The 22387-nt window shown below is 35.5% G+C and overlaps 1 protein-coding gene across 2 annotated transcripts in view; it reads left to right on the top strand.

Annotated features, from left to right (window-relative positions):
- Positions 1-672: 672 nt before the first annotated feature.
- pias1a (protein inhibitor of activated STAT, 1a) overlaps positions 673-22387 on the top strand; it is a 49176-nt gene continuing 27461 nt past the window's right edge. The window contains exon 1 of one of the 2 annotated variants that reach the window (XM_051900471.1): positions 673-757. In XM_051900471.1, coding sequence (XP_051756431.1) covers positions 734-757 — 24 coding nt within the window. In that variant the 5' untranslated portion in view covers positions 673-733. Of the gene's footprint in view, positions 758-16704; positions 18042-22387 lie in introns of those variants that run through there. The other variant, XM_051900470.1, reaches the window with a different exon arrangement.

Genomic DNA, 22387 nt, shown 5'->3' with positions numbered 1-22387 from the left:
GACACTGCACATTCTCATGTGTTCAGCGATCATTTTCGCTTCAATTGTGCACGAGCGTTCTATCTAGAGCGTTCAAATACATTATTCTGTTAATGAAGATTATGAAAGTAAGATATATGATTCGTATTTAAGATCTGATCAGAATACGTTCTCAAAGACAACAGTAAATAATAAATCTGAATATGAAATTTGCTTCGGCGGGAGCTGTGTTGCTTTTATTAATCAACTTTGTTTCTTGTCAAACAAACACGTTGCACTTCTTCAGTCGTACCCTTCAGTTGCAGACAGTGCATTTCGTTTCATTTGATTATCCACTTATCCGACCAGTGCTGGCATGTGCACTCAACTCTGTGGAAAGCTATTTTATACTGGAGTGCAGGAATATGAAAATACAGAAGACAAAATGCTGATTCAAAGAAATACTTTGTAATGACTGAAAACAACGTCAAAACAAATGTAAAGCATTTCAGGGTAAATACCAATACAGTTTGTAGGTTATTTATATATTTTTACATAGGCTAAATAAAATCTATTCGAATTAATGCAATTTAAAGGCCTCTCTTTCAGATATGATACTTGTAGTAAGCATGCTTTCCCCCAACATGATTAAAGTTTTCCACGCAACATTTTGGGTACTACTCATTGAAAAACGTGTGAGCGGTTACGCCGGCAACGAGCTGCGCGTGCATACCACGTGACCCGACAGCGTCACGCCTGCGCTAGCAGTCACAAGATGGCGGAGAGTGCGGAACTAAAGGTAAAACGCTGCGCTCAATTTCCAGTCGGATAGTGTGTAGGGATATCTTATTGTACCCTTAGAAGTACGCGTACTAGTTACCTGCTTTATCAAGAGGCCGTTATTATGCATTTAACCTCTGTTGCCGTAGCCAAAGTTGCATGAGAAATGATTTTGCATTGGAGCTCTTGTAGAAAGCTTTCAGCGTGTTATTGTTGATGTAGAGGGAGCTGTCTGTCCACCGCTCTCCTCAGGGGAATTACTAACTTTAACTCTTTTCTCCCTAATAACTCACGTTAAGAGTATCTGTTGAAAATCAGTCTCAGACTCGGGCTATTTTAATACCTGCTGTTAGTAGACCGTATGTGTGGATTTTTATGGTTAATCTGTGGTGTAGTCGCCTGTACTTGTGGATTTGCTAGAAAGCTCCATCGCTTCGCGTGCAAGGCGCGAGCGCTGTTGACGTGCTGTCAATCAAGTAAGAGGAAGTGCACGAGCAATGTCACTCAGATTTCAGCACCGAAATAACAACTGAACGTTGCAGTTGATCGTCAAACTTCAGTCAGACGTCATCACTTAGATGCCCAGTGAGCATTTGAGTTTATCATCCTTAAAAGCTTCAATACCAGTCGACATCCTTCTGTTCATATTAGGCTGAACAAGTTTTGTCTTCTTAAAAAAAAAAAAAAAAGCTTCCAAAATGGTATGATTATATTGCTGTTATTTAAAGTGTTAGTTCACCCAAAATGTAAAAAACTTATGCAGAACAAAGTATGAGATTTTAGGCAGAATGACAGCCTCAGTCACCATTCGCTTTATTGTGTGGGGAAAAAAGCTGATGTGAAAGTGAATGGTGACTGAAGCTGTCTTGCAGCATCTTTGTGTTTCACAAAAGAAAATATGTCATACAGGGTAGGAACAGCATTTATTTTTGGATGAACTAACTCCTTAAGTTTAAAGTAATATGTTAATGACAGGTGTTGCATGACTGTGATGCTCTGATGCTTTGAATCTCAATTAAGAGGGACTGTAAGCTCATAACTCTATAAGAATGGAAAATACCAATCCACAACATGCTATTGTTTTTTCTCTCTCTCATGTTAGCAAGTTGTGCATGTCTGATAAAGCTTTTTGATATGTGTCTTTGGAAACTGAAATCCTCAGCACTGAAAGAAATTCACACCGTTTTAAATGTCTGTGCTTTTGTGATTTGTGCTGCTCACTTTTATTCATTCTCATTCAAGGTTTCATCTGGTCTTTTTGATTTACAGTCAATTAGAAAAAAGATTTAGCCCTCTGGTCATGTTTTTCCACTTATTAATTTCTTACATACTGACCTACTGTTTGTCCTTGGTTTGTGTCTTTAGCAGGTCCACTTCTTCATACCAGTGCAGAGATGAAATGCAAAGCCATAACTAGATTAGGCTTGAGTCTAACCTGATATTTACAGCGCCTCAAAAATATTTAATAGTTACTTAAAGGCAGTAATCAGCAGCTGTACACAATGTTACTTTGGGTTGGAATAACAGTCGAATTGGCAGAATGTGTAGGGTGGATGAGAGAGGTAGACTTACCCACATGTTGCTTACTGGACTGATATTCATCATGCCTTCTAGGTCTCTAGCTCTGTCTCTGCACTTCAGCAGCTTTAAACTCAGTTTTAGATTACACTGTAAAAAATGACCGTGATTTTAATGGTAAAAGACTGTAAAAATGCTGCGGTGAAAAACAGTTAATTGGTTTACAGAAAGTTTCCTTACTATAGAAGGTGAATAACTGTAATAGATCTAGCGGTACATTTAATGTAATTTTATGGTAAAATACCATTAAATTTACTGTTTTTGGAAGTGAAAAATAACAAGTCATTGTATAATTTACAGTGAAAAAACGTAAATTGACATTCCCACAATTCCCTGCGTGACACTTCACATTTGATGTATTTTCGTTGAAATAAATCTGTTTCTTCTTAGTTTTTCTTAGTTTCTTCTAATCAGTTATGTACATTATGGTTTTATGTTACATCAAATGTTGTTAAATTAATGTTTATTGCATTTTTAAACTTTCATGCGTGTTACCATGATGGTGTTTAGTGTTTGTGTGAATGACACTGTGTGCACCTCCTATATATTAGTGTTATCCTCCTCAGCTTTTGGAAAAGCTGCTTGTGATGAGTTTGATTCATCATGTGACTCTCATCACCACTGTGTTTGGTGGTTGTCAGTGTATTACAAAAGTAGAAAACAGATATATCAGATATATCTATATTAGTTCGTTAATAGGTTGGTGAATTAACATTATATCAGTTAATGAAATACATTTTTTTACCGTAAATTTAACAGTCTTTTTTACAGTGTGTAAAATAAGCAGCTATGAACTGTAATTATTACAATATAAACCTTTAAATTATATGGTTTTGAACTGTAAAATAGACAGACAATTTTTACGGTAAAGTTCTGGCAACCACAGCTGCCGTTTTTTTTTTTACCGTAAATCTTACGGGAATTTTTTTTTTTACAGTGTAGAATGCAGATTACAGTCTAATCTGAGCTATATTTAGTTAACTTTTTTATTTAAGTTAACATTCCAACTACCTATGTATATAAAATCTCAGTGTTACGTTAGCTTCCTTTATAGTATTCTCCCATATGGGGATGCATCAATAGGATTTTTTTTTTTTTTTTTTTAACACAACTATTGGCCAATTCCTATACCTATAAAGTCATTCTGTGTCAAATCAACTAAATTTCAGAAACTCCCCCGGCTCAAATTTTCCTGGCTCAAAAGAAAGACAAACATAAAGAAGAAAGCCAAAATATCAAACGTCATGGATGTATATTTATGTATGTAAAATCCACTATTCCACAATTTTGTAAAGGGGGGTCGAAATGACAATTTTCACCTGAGATTTGGAGCTAAATTATAGGGGGGTAAAAATGACTAGAAAGATGGCAGCATCATTATTTTATTTTTACACAGAGATTGGTAGGTCTATTTGTAAAATCTGTTGACTTTCACAGTCTTTGTTGCATTATATGCCAACAGTGACAGTTCAAAAATGGGAAAAAGCACTTCGTGTTTTTTGCCCGAGGTTTGCTGTAACTCAAGAAGTATTAGGCCCTGTTTCCACCTGGTATTAGATGCATTTTGGTCAATCGGATCACTAGTAGACACATACCCGTTAACACCTGGTATTTCAATCCATCTCTTTTGTCCACTTTCAACCACTTCTGTCCTGATTTCTTTAAGGGGAGGATTTGTGTGCGGGTAAATGTATGGGTCTTTCCATCTATTGGACAAAATAAGATCGCGCAATTTACATAAGAACGTGCACGGAGACAACGAAAAACACGGAGAGCAGCGGCTTTCGTTTCTGCTCTGACAGCCGCAAGACCGGCCAAATGCAGTAATTGCATGTTAAAAATCAGGAATGGTGAGAGAACATTGTGCTTGGTACGTTTTTCATTTTCAAACCAAACTTGGGTCTCTTAAGATCTCTTAATTTCATTTTAGATTGTAATTCTTAACAAACTTTTCTTGTGGTATCTTAATTTGTAAGGCCCAATATGGTTCATTCCAGAGATATGGGGATCTCAATGCGGCTCCATGAGTAAATTGATAAATACACATTTTCAGTGGTCAAAAACCAAATGTGGATCACTTTGCAAGTTTGCATACAGCTGATATATTTTAAAGAGGAATATCTGAAGAACAAATAATGTTGAAACTAGAAATGTATCTTATTTTTTTCTGTCAACACATTTGTCTACAATAGTGCAAAGACAACCTGTCTTAGTGAAATAATATTCTTTTTCCAAAGTTTGTATGTAACTCTAAAAATATTAAAGATTTCTCAATGTCCTACTAGATTCTCATTCTTAAACTCTTGTTTTGTAACCTTCTTTTTTAAGGCCCTGTATGGTTTAATCCCATAGATATTAGGATCCCAATGTGATTCTGTTAAAATTTTTTACTTTTACCCATTTTCAATGGTCGAAACCACATGTGGGTAACTTTTCAAACAGCTCATACTTATTGTGTTTAAAAATGAATGTCTGAAGAGTAAATAATACTGAAACTAGAAATGTATCTTGTATCCCTCTATCAAAACAAATTAATACAACCCACCTCTCCGAGTGCCAAAAAATGTATTATTTGCATGTCTGTAACTCAATAAATATTAAAGATATCTTAATATAATTTTAGATTCTTGTTCTTATGAAACTTTTGTTATAGAATCTTCATTTTTGAGGCCCTATATTGTTCAATCCCATGATGACACTATGTAGTTAAAATACTGCATATTTGAACGCTTGGTAGCTTCAGAAGCTGTTAAAATGAACAAAATCCCTCCTTCCAAATATCCCTAAAACTGATTCAAATATATAGATTCTTATAAATAAACTTTTGAGAGCAAGTTAATGTGCCTCAACTTGACCATTTCAGTATATTTTTTGGCACTCAGAGAGGTGTGTTGTATTCAATTGTTTTGATAGAGGGAAACAATATATTGAGGGAAACAATATATATAATATTTCTAGTCAGTATTATTTGTTCTTAAGACATTCTTCTTTAAACATAAGTATCAGGGTAAAAGTTAACCACATTTTGTTTTCAACCATTAAAAATGGGTAAAATTCAACAATTTGAACATAGAGCTGTATTGAGATCCCCATATAGGGCCTTAAAATTGAAGATTACAAAAGAAAAGTTTATTAAGAATGATAATCTAGAGGTATATTAAGATATCTTTAATACTTCTAGCTACAGGTATGCAAACATGGGAAAAGGAATATTCTCAGACAGGTATGTTCTGTGCAATTGTGATGATAGAAAAAAAATGAGATATATTTCTAGTTTCAACATTATTTGTTCTTCAGATATTCCTCTTTAAACGGAAGAAGTATCTGCTGTATGCAAAGTGACTCACATTTGGTTTTTGACCTCTGAAAATGTGTACAATTTACCAATTTGCTCATGGAGCTGCATTGAGATCCCCATATCTCTGGAAGTAAACCACATTGAGCCTTAAAAATTATGATCCTAAAAGAAAAGTTTAAGAACCAAAATCTAAAAGGATAAGAGATCTTTAATAGTTCTTGAGTTACAGACATGCAAACTTTCGGCAAAAAACAAAAGAAGTGCTTTTTCCCATATTTGAATTGTCACTGTTGGCATATAATGCAACAAAGATTGTGAAAGTCAACAGATTGTACTAATAGACCTACCAATCTCTGTGTAAAAATAAAATAATGATGCTACCCACCTCTAATTTGGCTCCAGATCTCAGGTGAAAATTGTCATTTTGACACCCCTCTACAAAATAGTGGATTACACAGTAGTATTCATCCATGATGTTTGATATTTTGTCTTTCTTCTTCATGTATGTATTTCTTTCACCAGAAAAAAAAATCAAAATCAAACATTTTAGTCCAGGACCTCTGGTAGATTTGACAGGGAATGACCCTATACCACATACACCACTTGCTCTCTTATTTGAACTTTTGTGATTAAAATAGATTAGTGTTTTGATTGGCTGTATTTTGAACAGATTTCATTTTATTTTAGCAAGTATTTAATTATTTTACCCAACATTGGATTATGCAACAGACATTATACAACTGTATAAATGCCTTCATGCAGTTAATTTATAAACCATTGGTTTGTTATATCGACCTTTTAAATTGATCAAATATTGGCAGTCGATACATTGGTGCATCTCTAATAAATATTGAGTATAGTAAACATAACATTTTAGTATATTATATTAGTAATGACTTCCAGAAACTTTAAATACCTTTAGCATAAAGGTGGATCATTTTAATTATTACAACAAAATCTCCTTTTGGGTTAAGACTGAACTTCATTAATCCCAGATGGGAATTTTGAATCATGTATCAGATTTCTTATTTAACTTCACAATTCTTTATACCTACCCTTCTTTGCAGTTTCAGTCAGAGGAATTGTGATGATTCCCACAGAGCATGATATTCGTATCTGGTGCTGATTTATATAATAGTGATTAGGTAAGAGTTGATGTAACCTAAGCTGTTTTTAAAACATGTGAGTTTTACATAGTCTTGTTGCCTACCTGCTGGAATTTTCAGTTGTGTTTTTGGATGTTGCTGTATGTCAGTACAGAGGAAAAAATAATTTTAATGTACACGCATTCTTGTTTCATTATTTTACCCATTTGATGAGATCCACACGCGCTCATACTGATGTGCTCATTCCCTCTCAGGCTGTAGCCAGCTATCTCTGTCCACACAAATAGCCTCCATCAACACAGAGGTGATTAAGGTGGGGATTGTGGTTGTGTGTGTGTGTGTGTGTGTTTGTGTGCGTGTTTGTGTGTGTGTGTGTGTGTGTTTGTGTGTTATATCTCCCTTCAGCAGATGTTCTCTTACCTGGCTCTAGCTCCTGTACCAATTTCCTGGGGGTTTAGCTCACACTGCACGTTCTAGCACACAATACAGCACATAACCAAATACTGGAATAGAGAAATTTCTACCAGAATTATATGTGGAATCATCTTACTGATTTGGGGTCATTTGCTGCTATTATGGCTTATAAATACGTGTAGTCAGCTCAGCACTCATGCTGTGTTTGGACAAGGACTGTTGTCTTAATCGCATATTAAACTCTCTCTGTCTCCTCTCAGCATACTACATCACAGCATTATAGATAACTGAGGTTTAGATTTAAGACACGATGAGCTCCACATGGCCAACAAATTAGATTTTATGTTTTTAAAGCTGCCAAGAGACAGTGATGCACATACAGACTGACTGAAGAAAGAGGATGCTGAGAAGAGCTCATCCTCTCACTCTCTCTGTGATTTGTTTTGTACTTGAAGGTGTTTTGTAAATGCAGGTTATAGATCTTATTTTGAACGATTCATCCATGCGTTTCATATTTTAGTATTATTTTTTGAGCTTGTAATAATTAATCATAATTTGTTCTTTCAGTGAAAAATACTTTTCTCTGATGACATGCTGGACTTTTCCAATCATTTAGTCTGTTTAAACTAGGGATGCACCAATACCGATTTTAACAAACAATTATTGGCCGATTCTGATACCAATATTTGCCACTTGCTCTTTTTTTTTTTTTTTTTTTTTGTATAATGTTTTGATCATGTTTTAAATCAGCAAAGTTCAAAAAACATGCATTAAGTTATACTAGCTAGTTTATTGCTGCATCATCAAATAAATTCTAATGAACATGGATTGGATCCATTTCACATTCAGCAGGCCAACATAAATACATAAATACAACAGAACAAAGATAAATATGAAATAAACAGTGCTTTTAGGTAGGTTTAACAGTTTTCAGGTATAGAAATAAAGTAAACAAGTATAAAATAACACTGCATATTTTTCACAGTATAAATTAAATCCATATAATTATTACATTGAGACGTAGCTAAATTCTACTGTACAACACTATATATTTCTGTCACAATTACTTCAAGTTAAACTGAACTTTTATTTTGACGGGTTGCTGTGAAGACCAAATTTTTTGTGAGTTTCTGATATGACGATAGATTTTCTCAAATGAAACGGTAAAATGCTCACAAAGTGATTCTGGAGATGAAGTTCATTCATTCATGTCCTCATATAGTGAGGCGGCAGAGGCTGAAATACACCACGAGCATCACGTGTGCTTCAGTGAGTGTGTTTGAGGAAATGAAACCGCGTGTCTGCGCCATTCATTCACACAGAGACACGCAGAACATGCAGGATTCATATTTAAATAGTCCTTTTGCGGCTTAATATTCAAAGACACTAGTTTATATCATGATTTGATTTAAGTGTACTGACCTACTTTTTATTTATTCATTTTATTTTATTTTATTTTATTTATTGATCAAAAATCAGCTGATAAATATCGGCGGTCGATACATTGGTGCATCTCTAGTTTAAACCCAAAATAATTGACTGTAAGCACATTCATTTGATTGCAACAGTCAAATCTCAAAATCCAATCATCAACTGGTGGATAAAATCAAATCCTTGCCTTACATTTTTTTCTTTGTCAATAATCCATTACACTCAGATTTACATCACAATAGGCAAGAAAAGACCACTCGCTACTTCTGTTTCATCATGACTTTAATAAATGTGTACGGTCATGCTAATCAGTAATCATGTAAAACTTCTAAACTTTTTTTTTTACCACCCTACAACTGTCAGTGTGTTTTGCATTTAGTGGTTTGGAAATGCATTTGGTGAAATATAATTCAATATATTTCTCTGTGTAAACACAGTAACAATGATTGATGTCCTTTCTCTTCCAAAAGAATAAAGCTCAAGTGTGCTTTGGTCACTAGTTTGCTTGTGTTTTGGATTCATATTATGCTCTGAGGTCTGGTCTGAATTTTTCATTAAGTCTCCTGCAGAAAGTCCTCTGTAGTCTGACTGTGTCCAGGCATTAGAGCTTGAAGAGATGGGACACCTTTAGATCTGAATGTCCTGGACTCTGTAGGGAGTAGGGCTGCACAATTAATCAAATTTCTAATCGCGATTACGGATGCCATGATTTCGTAATCGTCTAAAGGTGCGATTATAAGGAAAAATATCCATTTACATTATGCTGCGTGTTTAAGAGGTGTGTTTAGAAGATGTTACATTGCGAGAGGCGAATCACGACTACTTTAGAATGTAAAAGGTCTAACCCAGCACAAAAGGAGCTACCAGTGACGTAGGTGTACGCTGATATGTCAAACGCACGCGAAACACCAGCAGAAAGCTGTTAAATGTATTAATGTATGTAAACATTTCTGTGTTTTTATTTAAATTAATTTGTTAATTTGTTAGTTTTTTTGTCTCCTTTTCTTTTCCTCTTTTCATCCCCTGGCTAATGTAAAATTGTTGATTATGATTGATTCAATATAAAAAAAAATAAATAAAAAAAACCCTGAGACACCAGCATCCGCCATTTTTGAAAAGCCGTGTACACAGCCTATGTATTTACTCCACGAACTAACTAACTCTACAATCATGAAAAACAGCGATAGGACCTCTCAACCTTATGCTAAGGAGAAAATCCAGCGCGGCTTTGAGCGGACCAAGCAAAACATGATTAAGTATTTCTGCTAAGCTAGCGACATTGGGCATCAACCACACGGGCACGGTAAAAGCTAATACTTTTTCATATACTGTCTACTTTCTTTGTATAACAGTTCTATCTAATAACGTATTAGACAGGACTGTTAAACAGATCGTAAACTAAAGAAGACAGAATGCGAGCTCTGTGTGCTCAAGATCTGTCTGAACGGTTCTCAGCGTCGTCAAAATAAAAGTCCGCCGCACAGTAGAAATAAAAGTAACAACAACAAGCGCAATTTACGTCACTTCAGGCCCTATGGGAACATTAGTTCTCGGAGAACCACACTGGTGGCTACTTCCTATATCTAAGTTCCAAGAACAACCCGATGCAAAAGCCCCTATTATTATACCATGCATATGTTGACTTTTTATTATTATTTAAAGAAGAAACCAAACCAATGTATAGTTGACATTTGAGGAAACAATAAAACATTTCAGGAAGAGTGTTTTCAGTTTTTTTTTATTTTATTTTTTATACAAAAATATGGCATGCAGTTGCTTCAAACAATGGTGTAAAGCTATTCAATACATCATTCAATTTAAATTGTGATAATCGTAATTAATAATCGCAATTACAATTTCAAGAGAATAATCGACAATTATGATTTTTGCCCTAGTAGGGAGAAAAGTTTGTGTGTTTGAGATATTATTTAAGTGTGATTAATAGAGCCGGCTGTTCCTGAAAGGAAGGTATTACACACTGACAGACATCAGAAAAAGTTTTTTTTTTTTTTTTTTTTTTTTTTGGGGGGGGGGGGGAATGCATTAGTGATTAGTGCCTTTGCACCTGCTTCATCAACACGTGTGTAAGAATGCCATGTGGGCTCAGAAAGCTGTCATATCCTTGGTTTTACATGTTAGTTTCTCAACTTGCAAACGGTAAGTGATTAGCAGCAAGCCTCCACTCTGGCAAATGTTCAAGGCCACCTACTCCATCCTCCCGTTAAAAACAAATGATTTGAAAGTGTTCAAAACCAAACTTAAATTGACTCAGGGACTCAATGATCATGATAGACCAATGTATCAGTCAGGCTGATTATGTGGCCTTTGGGAAGTTGTCGGCATTTGTCGATAATAGTTTGCTTGACCCATTAACGGCAGTGTTAGTTCACTTTTATTATCAGTTTCAAAATACCAACAATATTGTCAAGGCATACAACATTTATATTTTTGTGTGAAGTTTGAGTGCATTTTCTGGAAAATGTGTTGCAGTTCAGCAATGTTGTCTATATTTTGTTAAGTCATTTAAATTGTGTAATGTGCGTAAAGGGAAAACTTAAGTTTTTGTATTTCATATTTTTTTATTTTTTTCTATGTATAGTGAAATGGAGATCTTTAGCTACTTAAAATGGTATTGTGTATTCATATTTTAAAACAACAGCAATGACAACTCAGAAAGTGTCCAGCTTTAGGCCTTCCTGTATATTATTGCTATTGACTCTAGATATTGCCGAAAGCCTTATATCAGTTGACCACTACTCATGGACCAAATTATTATTTCTAGATGACGGATTATAGACGTTTGAAAAACAAAATATTTTAGCTGCTTTTTTGCAGGCACAATTTTCAATAATAATTGTAAAAAATCTGAACATGAGCAAACAGAATTTTTATAAAGAAAATACGCAATAAATGTTTTGAATTCAATCAAACGTATTTCATCTTTTTAAAATGTAAAATTTTAGTCCTAATAAAATTGAATGAGTCTTGTAAAGTTAGACTAACAAAATGCAACTGTAGCTTGTAAAAACATAAAAAATGTTTAACACCATTTTCTAATGTATTTACTGTTTCGTTTGTTACTTTCCTAAAATTTTATAATTATTCTAGTGAACTTAGTCTAGTTGTCTTTAGCCTAATAAAAAAAAACCCCTAAATCTTAATTTTAAACTGTAGTTTAAAACAAATTATTACATTTATGCAAAGTTTATAGTCTCTCTTTATTTCTTAATTTGAAAACATTACACTTTGTCAGGTTATTTCACCTATCGTTAATATTATCGTTGTTGCTGTTGCTGCAATTGTTATAAAAAACTGTTTTTATTGATGTGATATGAAAATAAAATTCAATAAAAACAGAATACATTAAATAAAAATCGCTTCTGCATATTGTTTATCAGACATATAAACATAAACATAATATCAGAATAGGTCTCTTTCACCAAAAGATGTATTTGTATAATTAATTATTTGACGTGACAGTAAAACAGAACATTTTGCTTTTTTGAATTTGTTCCTTCTTTTCTGAAGGAGCTCCATTGAGTAGCACACACAGCATTAGTAGCGCTGTTTGTGTGCGATGTGTTTGTAGACAGTTAAGTGGCTCTGCTGGGGACTTTGCTATTTACTGCTGTCATATCTGAACCCTTTAGATCATGCTATGATAGAATGGTTACATAGATGTATGTGTGTGCTGTGCACCCACCGCTGGAGCTGTGTTGGTGAAACACAAAGCACTGAGGTATGTGAGTGTTGATCTTCCGCCAGTAAGCTGCAGGGCTGGAGATGGTGGGGGAGGGGTGGACCAGAGAGAGAGAGAGAGAGAGTTGGAGGAAAAGCTGGCACACTAATTGTGTTCTGGGCTCTTAGCTAAAAAGAAAGAGAGTGTGCATACAAGTGAAATTGGGGGTAGGTGTTTGTTTGCGACCCCTCAACTGTTTGTTGGCCTTCAGTCACAGCAGCAGACAGATAGGCATGCGGAAGGACGGAAGGATTCTGTCTCTGAATCACCTTCATCCTCTGAAATTACACTTCAGGAAAGATGATCTTCATCATGGGCCCATGTGCACCTGAGCCCCAAAGACAAACCACAAACACACCTACACAAATACTCAAATTAATGTGTTACACACCTGAGCCTGAAAAATGATTCTGTTTCAGCATTGGAAACACATCTTCATGTTTTGTGCTGGTGTATGTGGCTTTTTATGTTCTCCTTTCTGTTTTTAATAAGTAAAAAATCTGCATGACCTTGAAGAATATTTAGCTGGATCACCCGCATGAAGCGATATTGGAGCATGTACCTGGCACAGATTTACCCTGAACAGCAGGAGCCAAAATATACAGACACACACACATTTGTGTAAAAAAAAAAAAAAAAAAAAATTTAAATGTTTTTCAGAAGAAATGAAAAGGAAGTACTCCTCTTTCTATGCCGCCCCAAGACAAATACACTAACCCATAAATTTGCATTACATAAGTAAATAATTCACTTTTTCTTTTTTTCTTATACACTGAACAGTTTTAACCTTTGTGCTGTTTGTGTTGAGTGTGCTTATTAATACACAGACCTCCCCTAATCAGGTGCACCTGTTTAATAAGCCCTTCAATAGATGGTCAGATTCCAGCTGCGTTCTAATTCACAGGGTCTCTATGCAGTGATCACTGCTCCCTAAACGCTGAGTTTGTTTGGAACTTCATCAAACTCAGACAACACATGAGTCACACAGATTAGGGGTTTTCAGTATGATGATGTAACATTATCACGATTACCATACTTTTATATTTTTGAAGGTATAATGTAGAAAGCATATATTATTAATATAAATTCAAGTTCTATAATTTGTCAAACTCAATGTTCAATATAAATATGTATGCGTATGTTATCTTACCGGGCTATTATGTAAACCCATCATAAAAAGCATTGTAATGATCACATATCTGTTGCGCTTTATACTCACAAAACTTCCTAGTAACCATATCTAAATACAATAAAGCTGAATAAAAAAGCCAGAGCCTTTTCACCAGTTTGAGGTTGATAATGTATTATTGAGGTCGTTTTTTAAATTAAAGTCTGAAAATGCCTTCAATTATAGCAAAATACCTTACATTTATGATGATTAAATTACATGTTGCATTAGGTAATACAGCGCTTTAGTGAAATAGCCTAATGTGATGGACATTTTTGCATGAATTACAGTATTTCTTTGACTGTGATGATTGCAAACGTATTTATATGCAGGAATCTGGTGCCTGAACAACATACATTCAACATGACTGAACATGTTGTGGAATCTTTCTTAAATTTGGTATGAAAATGCACTCTATATATTTTCTATTATAAATCTTATTGTGAACAGTTCACCCGTGCATTTGTTTAATTTTTTTTATTTTTTATAAAAGTTTTAAACTTATGTTTAATCAGAATGCCATTACTGAACCTTCTGGTGAAAACAACAAACATCTCTCTGGTGACATATGCAGGACTTCTCCAATCATTTAATCCACTTAAACCCTGCCCCTGAAACTGCCGTTCATCTGCATCCACATCTGCACAACAATTAATGCATAGAACCAAGTCCCTGTCCTGCGTTTTTTCTTTTGATAATAAACTCGGTATTACATCACAATGTGTAACAAAAGTTCTCTCGCTACTTTCTGAACCAAAGAGATGGTTCACCCCAAAATGAAAATTCTGTTCCAAACCTGTATGACTTACTTTCATCTGTGGAACACAAAAGAAGATATTTTGAGGAATTTTTTTTGGTCTATAGAATGGTAGACAATGTGAACTGTTTGGTTACCAACATTCTTTGTGTTCGACAGTAGAAAGTAGATTAATGGTATGACAAGAATATCTGTTGCAAGGGCTCTTTTCAGTCTGCTGCGTTCTTTTCCTCCTGATTATTTTCTTTTTTTTTTTTTTTTTGTATACGGCTGTGAAAATATATATAGAAAGACAAGATATCCTGCGCACTCGTGGTCTCCTCTCCTGATTTACTTTACGATACATCCCATGAATAATTCACTGGAATACACTAAGAATTTCTTGTTTTTCTCCCTAAATCCTCACATCTCTTTCCAGGTTTGTTTTCACATGGATTCTTTAAAATGTTAACAGATAATTGAAAGAAAAAACACAGGATGTGGACTTTGTTCTATGCATTGGTTGTTGTGCAGATGTGGATGCAGATGAACAGCAGTTTTGGGGCAGGGTTTAAGTGGACTAAATGATTGGAGAAGTCCTGCATGTGTCACCAGAGAGACGTTTGTTGTTTTCACCAGAAGGTTCAGTCTCAACTTTTCACTTCCTACCCTATTAGCAGTGTTTTCTAAAGCAGATAAATTAGTCAAAATGATTGAAAGCGCTTCAAAATATTATCACTCAATGCTAAAGTTAATGAACATTTTTGATTAAGGCAACGTGTGTTACATAATACAGTGATATAACATGTCCGTAATATTGCTGCAGAAAGAATCAAGTTTTTGTGGTAATTCATGGTCTGTTTTACGTAATTTCTTAATGCTTTTACTCGTTTAAGTATCCTTTTAATGTTTAATGATTGAAGGGTGAACAGAATAATGTCACTTCATTGTACCCAGTTTTTTTTTATATAAAAAAGCTTATTGTGTTCATAGAGCGAGCCTTTCACTGATTGTTTACAGTTTAACGGAAGTTAATCCCATCATTTGCTCAAAGCGTCATTGGGCGTAGGAAAAAGGTGGATATGTTTAAAAATAGTGAGCTCACATTTCAGGCTTCGTTAGCGTTACCTGTTTATAGTCCCTGTTTGAATGAAGTTGACTGTTTCTGTGTAGTCATTGAGTTTAATTCTAACCGTGTTTCTCCTCTCTGTGGGTTTTAGAGTGGTGGTATTGTTGAACCACTTTCAAACTCTTATGACAGTGTTGTGCAATTAAACTTCAGCAGGGTGGCAGAATCTGACATTGACACTGATGCAACTAAGACCTTTACTTTCTGACAGCTGGGATTTTGTGTGTGTGAGACATTGTGCTGTATTATTTTTTTTGTAAATGACTGTGGGATAAAGTATTAGACCCACTGGACTGTGATGAGGGAGAGGGCTTTGAGTGTAGGAGAAGGATAGTATGTGGGCGGTTGACTTTGGTGAGGAAAAATCAGAGAAACAAAACATGAATATCACGCAGGTATGCACTTTGCTGCTCACAAAAGTATTTGATGTATTCTGTATTTTAAACTTATTTGTATCATAGTTTTCTAGGCTAAATCCTGCAAATGTCATGTGATATGTCAGGTTATATGATGGCCATATTATTTTTTTAAACAATAAACTAGATTTTTTTTTTACAATACAAATTAGTTTGTATTAAAATTCAAATATTTCTTTCTGTGTATATACACTGCTGTTCAAAATAATCCCAAAAGATTCTTAAATTAGAATGATTTCTGAAGGATCATGTGACACTGAAGACTGGATTAATGGCTGCTGAAAATTCAGCTTTGTTGTCACAGAGGTCATATGGAGCACACTGAAGGGGTCATGAGTTGAGAAATCAAATTTTCCTTGATCTTTTGACATATAAGAGGTCATTGTACTAGAATATATACTGTAAGTTTTTGAACTGAAACTTCATCAGTCCAAAAACAGCTTTTATTGAAACTGTAGCAAATTAGCTCAAAATAAATATGAATAATTAATCATAACTAGTTATAATTAATTATAAATATTTGGATCAGTTAATAAAATTAACTTAATGTAATAAAATCAATATTACAATCAATTAACCTGTTTGTCCAGTGAGCACTCAGTGTTAATTATTTATTAATTCTAAGGAATGTTAATTTCCAGGGTTTGGGTAATAACATTCATATTGTACAGTACTACTCAGAGCATGTAGTCAAGATCTGCATGATTAGGGACTCCAGTATATGAACATGAAACAAGGACAACTTTACGTGGGACCTAAACAAGACTTTATTAACTAGACTAAACACTTAAACTACTCTAACATTCACACACATAAACGCATACAGTTTACCAAGGGAAAGAGAGAGCTGAAGCAGAATACAGGAAAGCAAGATCAAATTCAGCAGATCAACAGCCTTGAGCAAACCATCAGTTTAGTTCTAACACGCCCTTCTTTAAAAGGGGTAAGGATACTTAATGTATCAAATAATGAGACTAAGTTTGATACTTGCATGTCTTGCCAATTTGAATTAAACTTGTCCTGATGCAGTTTGTTGAGGCTTCAGTTGATCTTTGCTGATGTTGTCTTGATGAGGGAGAACCAGTTGGATTCAGAGGATCTTTGGTGAATGAAAAGTCTAGGCTGGAGCCTGGCACAAGCTTGGGGTTCCTTATAAGCTTCTAGCTTCTTAGCATCATCTTCACATCGGAGTTTTCTCAGTAAAAAAGCCCTGTGATCTTGTGATCAGTGATTTTAAAGTGTGAAGATGCCCCACCCTCTTAAGGTGACTGAGCCAATAAGGAGTTGTTCCCTCAGAGGGAACTTTACGAGTTTTTGTTCTCTAGTAATTAATTAGCATAAGACATTGGATTGGATGTATGAGAGAATAACCTTCTAGATTCTTATAATACTATTGTGTCACTGAGTTAGCAACATGTAACATAAATTACCAAATAGGAAGGTTGGAGTCCATCGATACCAAACATGCTACCCATGTGATTTTAGTTAACCATAGTATGCAACTCTGAAACAATAATACCAAAAGAGTTCAAAAGAGAGAATTAATACATAGTCCAAACCCTATAAAAGGAAAATCATGAGATGGGAAAATTGGGTACATGTTTATGCATTTCTCAAGTGGTTATACATATAGAATATATAAGATTAAAAGGATTTATTTGTCCTTCTCAGAAAGAATGAAGTCAGAGTCACAAGTCTCTGCACATTCCTGACGGCAATAAAACTTATCAGTGTTCTTGTGTCCTGTAACAGGACACCTGGTTCTGTCCGTGTGTTAGCTTCATTTGGGATGCTAGTTGCAGTTTAGGGGGATGGGTTCACAGAACATTGAGAGAGAGAGTTTCTGGATTATTCATTAAATATAATGAATAATTGTGTGTCTGATTCAGAAACAGAAAACGACTCGTTTTGGATTTTGTGACATTATTATATCATAGTGCAACAAAAGCAGACGAAAATCAATGCCTACTTCTACATCATTGCCTCTTTAGCCCCGTTCACCAATTCGTGCATGCTTTTTCATGATAGAGATGCCTCAGAGGATTACAAGACGTTTTGAAGTGCCAAGATATGGAACAACAGTGTCTTTGCATTGCCATCTTTGTAATCCTAACATTAAGAAAGCGTGGATGAACTTTATATTTAACGAAGTTCCATCAAATCGTGTCAGTAAGACACTGTTCGTTTGTTTGCTTCATTTAACTGTGGATTCATTTTTAAATAAGACAAGCTTTTCAGAGAGACTGAAAATAAAAGATGATGCAGTGAAAACTACATTGGATCCGACAGTAAGTAACAGTGTTTTTTAATCATGTGTCACTATTGCTTTGTCTGATACAGATGGTTTGATATGTACTGAGTAGAGTTGTCAAAAGTACCGAAATTTTAAAAATGTGACGCTTTGAGAGCTGTCGAGAGTATTCATAAACCACTGATTGGCCATTGTGTTCACGCGCTCATCGGATGTCTGTGATTGGCTTCAATGATCAACACTTGAAAAACATGTTGTAAATAGTCATCAATGACGCTCTTCACCAAGCGCTTACACAGATACACACGGGAGCGTTTGAAAACAAGCATCTATCATGGACTGGTCCACTGATAGACAGCTGCTTTCAAACGCTCCCGCTTTCAAAACGCTTTCAAATTCAAACACTTCCATGTGCTTTCAAACACTCCAGGGCGTTGATCATTGTAGCCAATCACAGACATATCCGATGAGCCGTGAACACAATAGCCAATCAGAGGTGTTTCCGAATCCGCTCAACAGCGCTCAAAGCATCTTATTTTTTAAATTTCAGTACCGACTTGATTCTGAAGTCGGTGCTTTTGACAACTCTAGTACTGAGTATTTATACTCAGCGCCATATATGTAGCGCCACAGTCAAACTACTGAATAATTTTGATAGTTGTGATTTGCGCTGCAGTCAAACTGAATAGTTGTGATTTGCTGTTCTTTCCTTTGCTTCGGCATTTATAGGTTTAATGGGTTGGATTATTGGATACGGAAGAAAGCACATAGAGAACACTGCTTCTGTTACTGTTTTGATCTAAAGCCATTCCCTATAATCCTGAATAAAAGCTTGAGTGAGCAACATCAGTTTTGCCATCAGTAAGACATTTATTTTGTTAACGTTTTTTGCGTAATTCCTGTGTAAATATATTAGCTTCTCCTTTGAACGAAATACTCATTTAGAATTAAACAGACAATAAAAAGCTAATAATGCAGTGATTAACAACTCATTCCCTGTGCATCATCACAAGAGAACAAATCACAACATATGCTCTTATTTTTCATTTTATTTAAAACACGCCACTGCAAATGACAATGTACATGTTTTTCACTTTATCGAAAAGGATGAACTATGAATATAAGAAAGACAGCGTGACAAACAATGGTACATTCATTCATAATTCCATTTACACAAAACACTGTAAGTCATCCTTTGTCAATTATGTGGTAACTCCAAGTACTTAAACTTTATTTGCCACAACCAAGACTTGTAAAGCATACGTAATGCACATAAATGTTTCACATTGTTGGCAAATGTTTCATCTATGTAACAAGATATTTTTCAGCATCGGAAGTTTTCAAAACAATTTCAGACGTGTAACGTTGACAATTATTTTAATATGGAAAACTGTTTCCCAATCAGAGCAGTGGGTGTTTACTTCCAAGTCTTGAATGTGGCACACCCATCAAAATGGAGTGTTTAAAAGAGAGGGTCAAAAACAGGATAGAAAATAACTTATTACTTCTAAATTAGGATGTTTTTATACCTCAGAGATCATTATATAATAATAATTTTAAAAAAAATGCAGTTCATAACCCCTTTAAAAAAGTAAATGGATCTTCTAAATTATAGTACTATTTCACTATATTACTGTCTTTTTGATCAGATAAATGCAGCCTTGGTGAGCATATGAGACTTATAGAGGGTATGCATAGACGTCACTTTCCCGTCGGAACGCGCTCCCTCAGCTGGACTGAGTGGCAAAAGAACCTGCTGCATGACTGGATTTAATAGGGGAAACTGCGAAAACGCGAGTAAAACAAACGATTACACTAAAGGTTGGGCTCAAAAGTATTCCTTATTACATGTCAAAGAAACCTAATCCATGGATTGGCATGCAGCCAGGAATCGTGTTTCCTGACATTTATATGTGCCTGATTTCGACGCCGGGGAAATACATAAAGCAAATCTGCCTGTGAACGCTTTATATAACTACAATATAGGTAGGTCTAAACCGGAGCGATCACTTATATCAATGTTATATTTTGTCATATCATCCAACCCTAAAACTTGCATTTTTGTCAGTGTTTATTTAAAAACACCCAATTATGCAGAATATAAGATGGTAAATATTAAATTGATGAGTTGTCAACACAATATATAACAATACAATATATAAGGTATGATTTTACCCCAAAATCCAACATTTTAACACAATGATAACTTGCAAAACATGTTTCTTTGCCTGGAGTCCAGCTGTTTCTGTGAATTACAGCGACCTATTAGCTTCTTTTTTCTGTAGCTTTCAGCAGTCTGTAAAAATATACCTCAGATTTTGTGTCAAAGCTATTTGTACAGTCACTCACAAAGGTCTTTCCTGTTTTGGATGTGTTTTGTGTGTTTTTCGCGGCATTCATGCTGAAAACCAATGCTGCCACTCAGTCTTTTGCCACTCAGTGGGCGTAACCGCAGTCGTAACGGTCGACGGTGACGTCACGTGCATACCCTCTATTTCAAAAACATAAAAAAATCTTACCAATCCCAAACTTTTGAACAATATAGTGTATGTACTACATGGCTAATGGGGTCACACCCATATTAATTGATTATGATGTAGTGTGACATACAAAATACTGTTTTATCATATTTAGGCCTATATTAGGCTACATGTCATTAAATCCTTAGCCTAAAATTGTCACAGCATACAACATCAGTGCCAAATGACAACAATGCCAATGACAAACACTGTGACAGCTATGGCAGTTTTATGAATAGTATGAAACAAAAACTAAAAGTGATCTTCACAGTGCTGGGAAACCCTGCCCACACAAATGATCATTGGTTCAAAATCACTTTGTGGTTGGCAAAAACTCTTGACAGAGAGCAGACTTCTCACACCAGAGAGTCCTTGTATGTTCTCAAATCATTCATTTTCATTTCCACACATAGCGTCAATACAGAACTTTCCCAGCATCGTTGCGAATTGTCTGAGCTGATTTGACAACAGGTGTTGTTTCCACATGACCTCCAGTCCAAACGACCTCAAAATGAGGTTAAACAGAAAAGGCTGCATGTGTTAAACTCCCAGTTGTCTCGTCTGTATGCATCAGTTTTGGGTTCAGTGTGGATCGGCAAATTGCTTCACAATGCGTCACAATGTCTCACACTCTATGATATCCCTTTCCTGGAATGTAATTTAACCCCAGCTAACTGCTTTATTATGATTAGATCCTAAAATTTTATTTTCCAGAATTTCTTCAGTGCATTCATTATTACATAATTTGAGTGATAAAAGATCTCACTACTTTGACACTCTGGGCATGTCAAAAAGCAAATGTGACTCAGAGAGAGAAAACTGACCGACATGCACAGTCTTACATGTGAAGCAGTTGAGAGATGCAGTGTGCGTGCTCATGGTCAGGAGCCTCCATCTCACTCTCTCACTCTCTCTTTATCTTTGTCCGCTTTCATTTGAGCCGTTCAGACTCATAAGCTCAATCATACATTCTCCCTCATTCCGTTTTGCTCTCTTTCTCTCACACACACACACACACACACACACACACACACACACACACACACACACACAGACAGATCTCTCTTCAATTCTGTGTGAGTCTTCTGTGCTGTCAGAGTGTTTGTTATGTGAGATGTTCCTGGCTGGTCTGCAGTATTTCACCTGCTTTTTTGAGCTTTTTTCTGAGTGTTCACCAGACCGAATGATTTCTCCATTAATGAATGTCTGCATCTGCTTTAGTTCTATTTTCTCCATCCCTTCACCTAAATAGCTCAATTATTGATTGTCATTTCTGCATTCGTTCCTGACACTTTTTGGAATATTCAGTAAGTGAATTAATATCTGATTGGATTGGTATGGGTCATTATTGGGAGAAATTAGAATAGTTCTTGTAAGCTGCAGCCATGGCATCTTTGTCGGCAGAATCTGCTTTCAAACAGTATTATGCCTGCTGAGTATTTTTACTGGAGCTGTCTCTGTGTGTGTGTGTGTGTGTGTGTGTGTGTGTGTGTGTGTGTGTGTGTGTGTGTTCAATTTCATTTGTTTTGGAAGCTGAGCAGCTCCTGTCTCTGCCCTTCCCCCAGCCCCCCTCCCCCCTCTCTCTTACTCTCTCTCTCTTACTCTTTCTCTCTTATGCCCACTGTCATTCTCTCTTTTTTTCCTGAACCAGCCTCTCCTCTGCTCGCCTCTCCTCATTTTAAAGCAGAAATACATCATGGGTTTTATTCAGGAATGTCTGGCAGGCTCTTAGTTGTAAGAGCATCTGTTGTGATTTGTTTTCTTGTGATGATGCACAGGGAATGACTTGTTAATCACTGCATTGTTAGCTTTTTATTGTCTGGTTAATTCTAAAGGAATATTTCGTCCAAAGGAGAAGCTAACA

This window comes from Ctenopharyngodon idella, chromosome 7 (assembly GCF_019924925.1).
Source record: "Ctenopharyngodon idella isolate HZGC_01 chromosome 7, HZGC01, whole genome shotgun sequence".
NCBI lineage: Eukaryota > Metazoa > Chordata > Actinopteri > Cypriniformes > Xenocyprididae > Ctenopharyngodon > Ctenopharyngodon idella.
The sequence above is the reverse complement of the archived record's forward strand: the minus strand, read 5'-3'. Positions and strand labels throughout refer to the sequence as shown.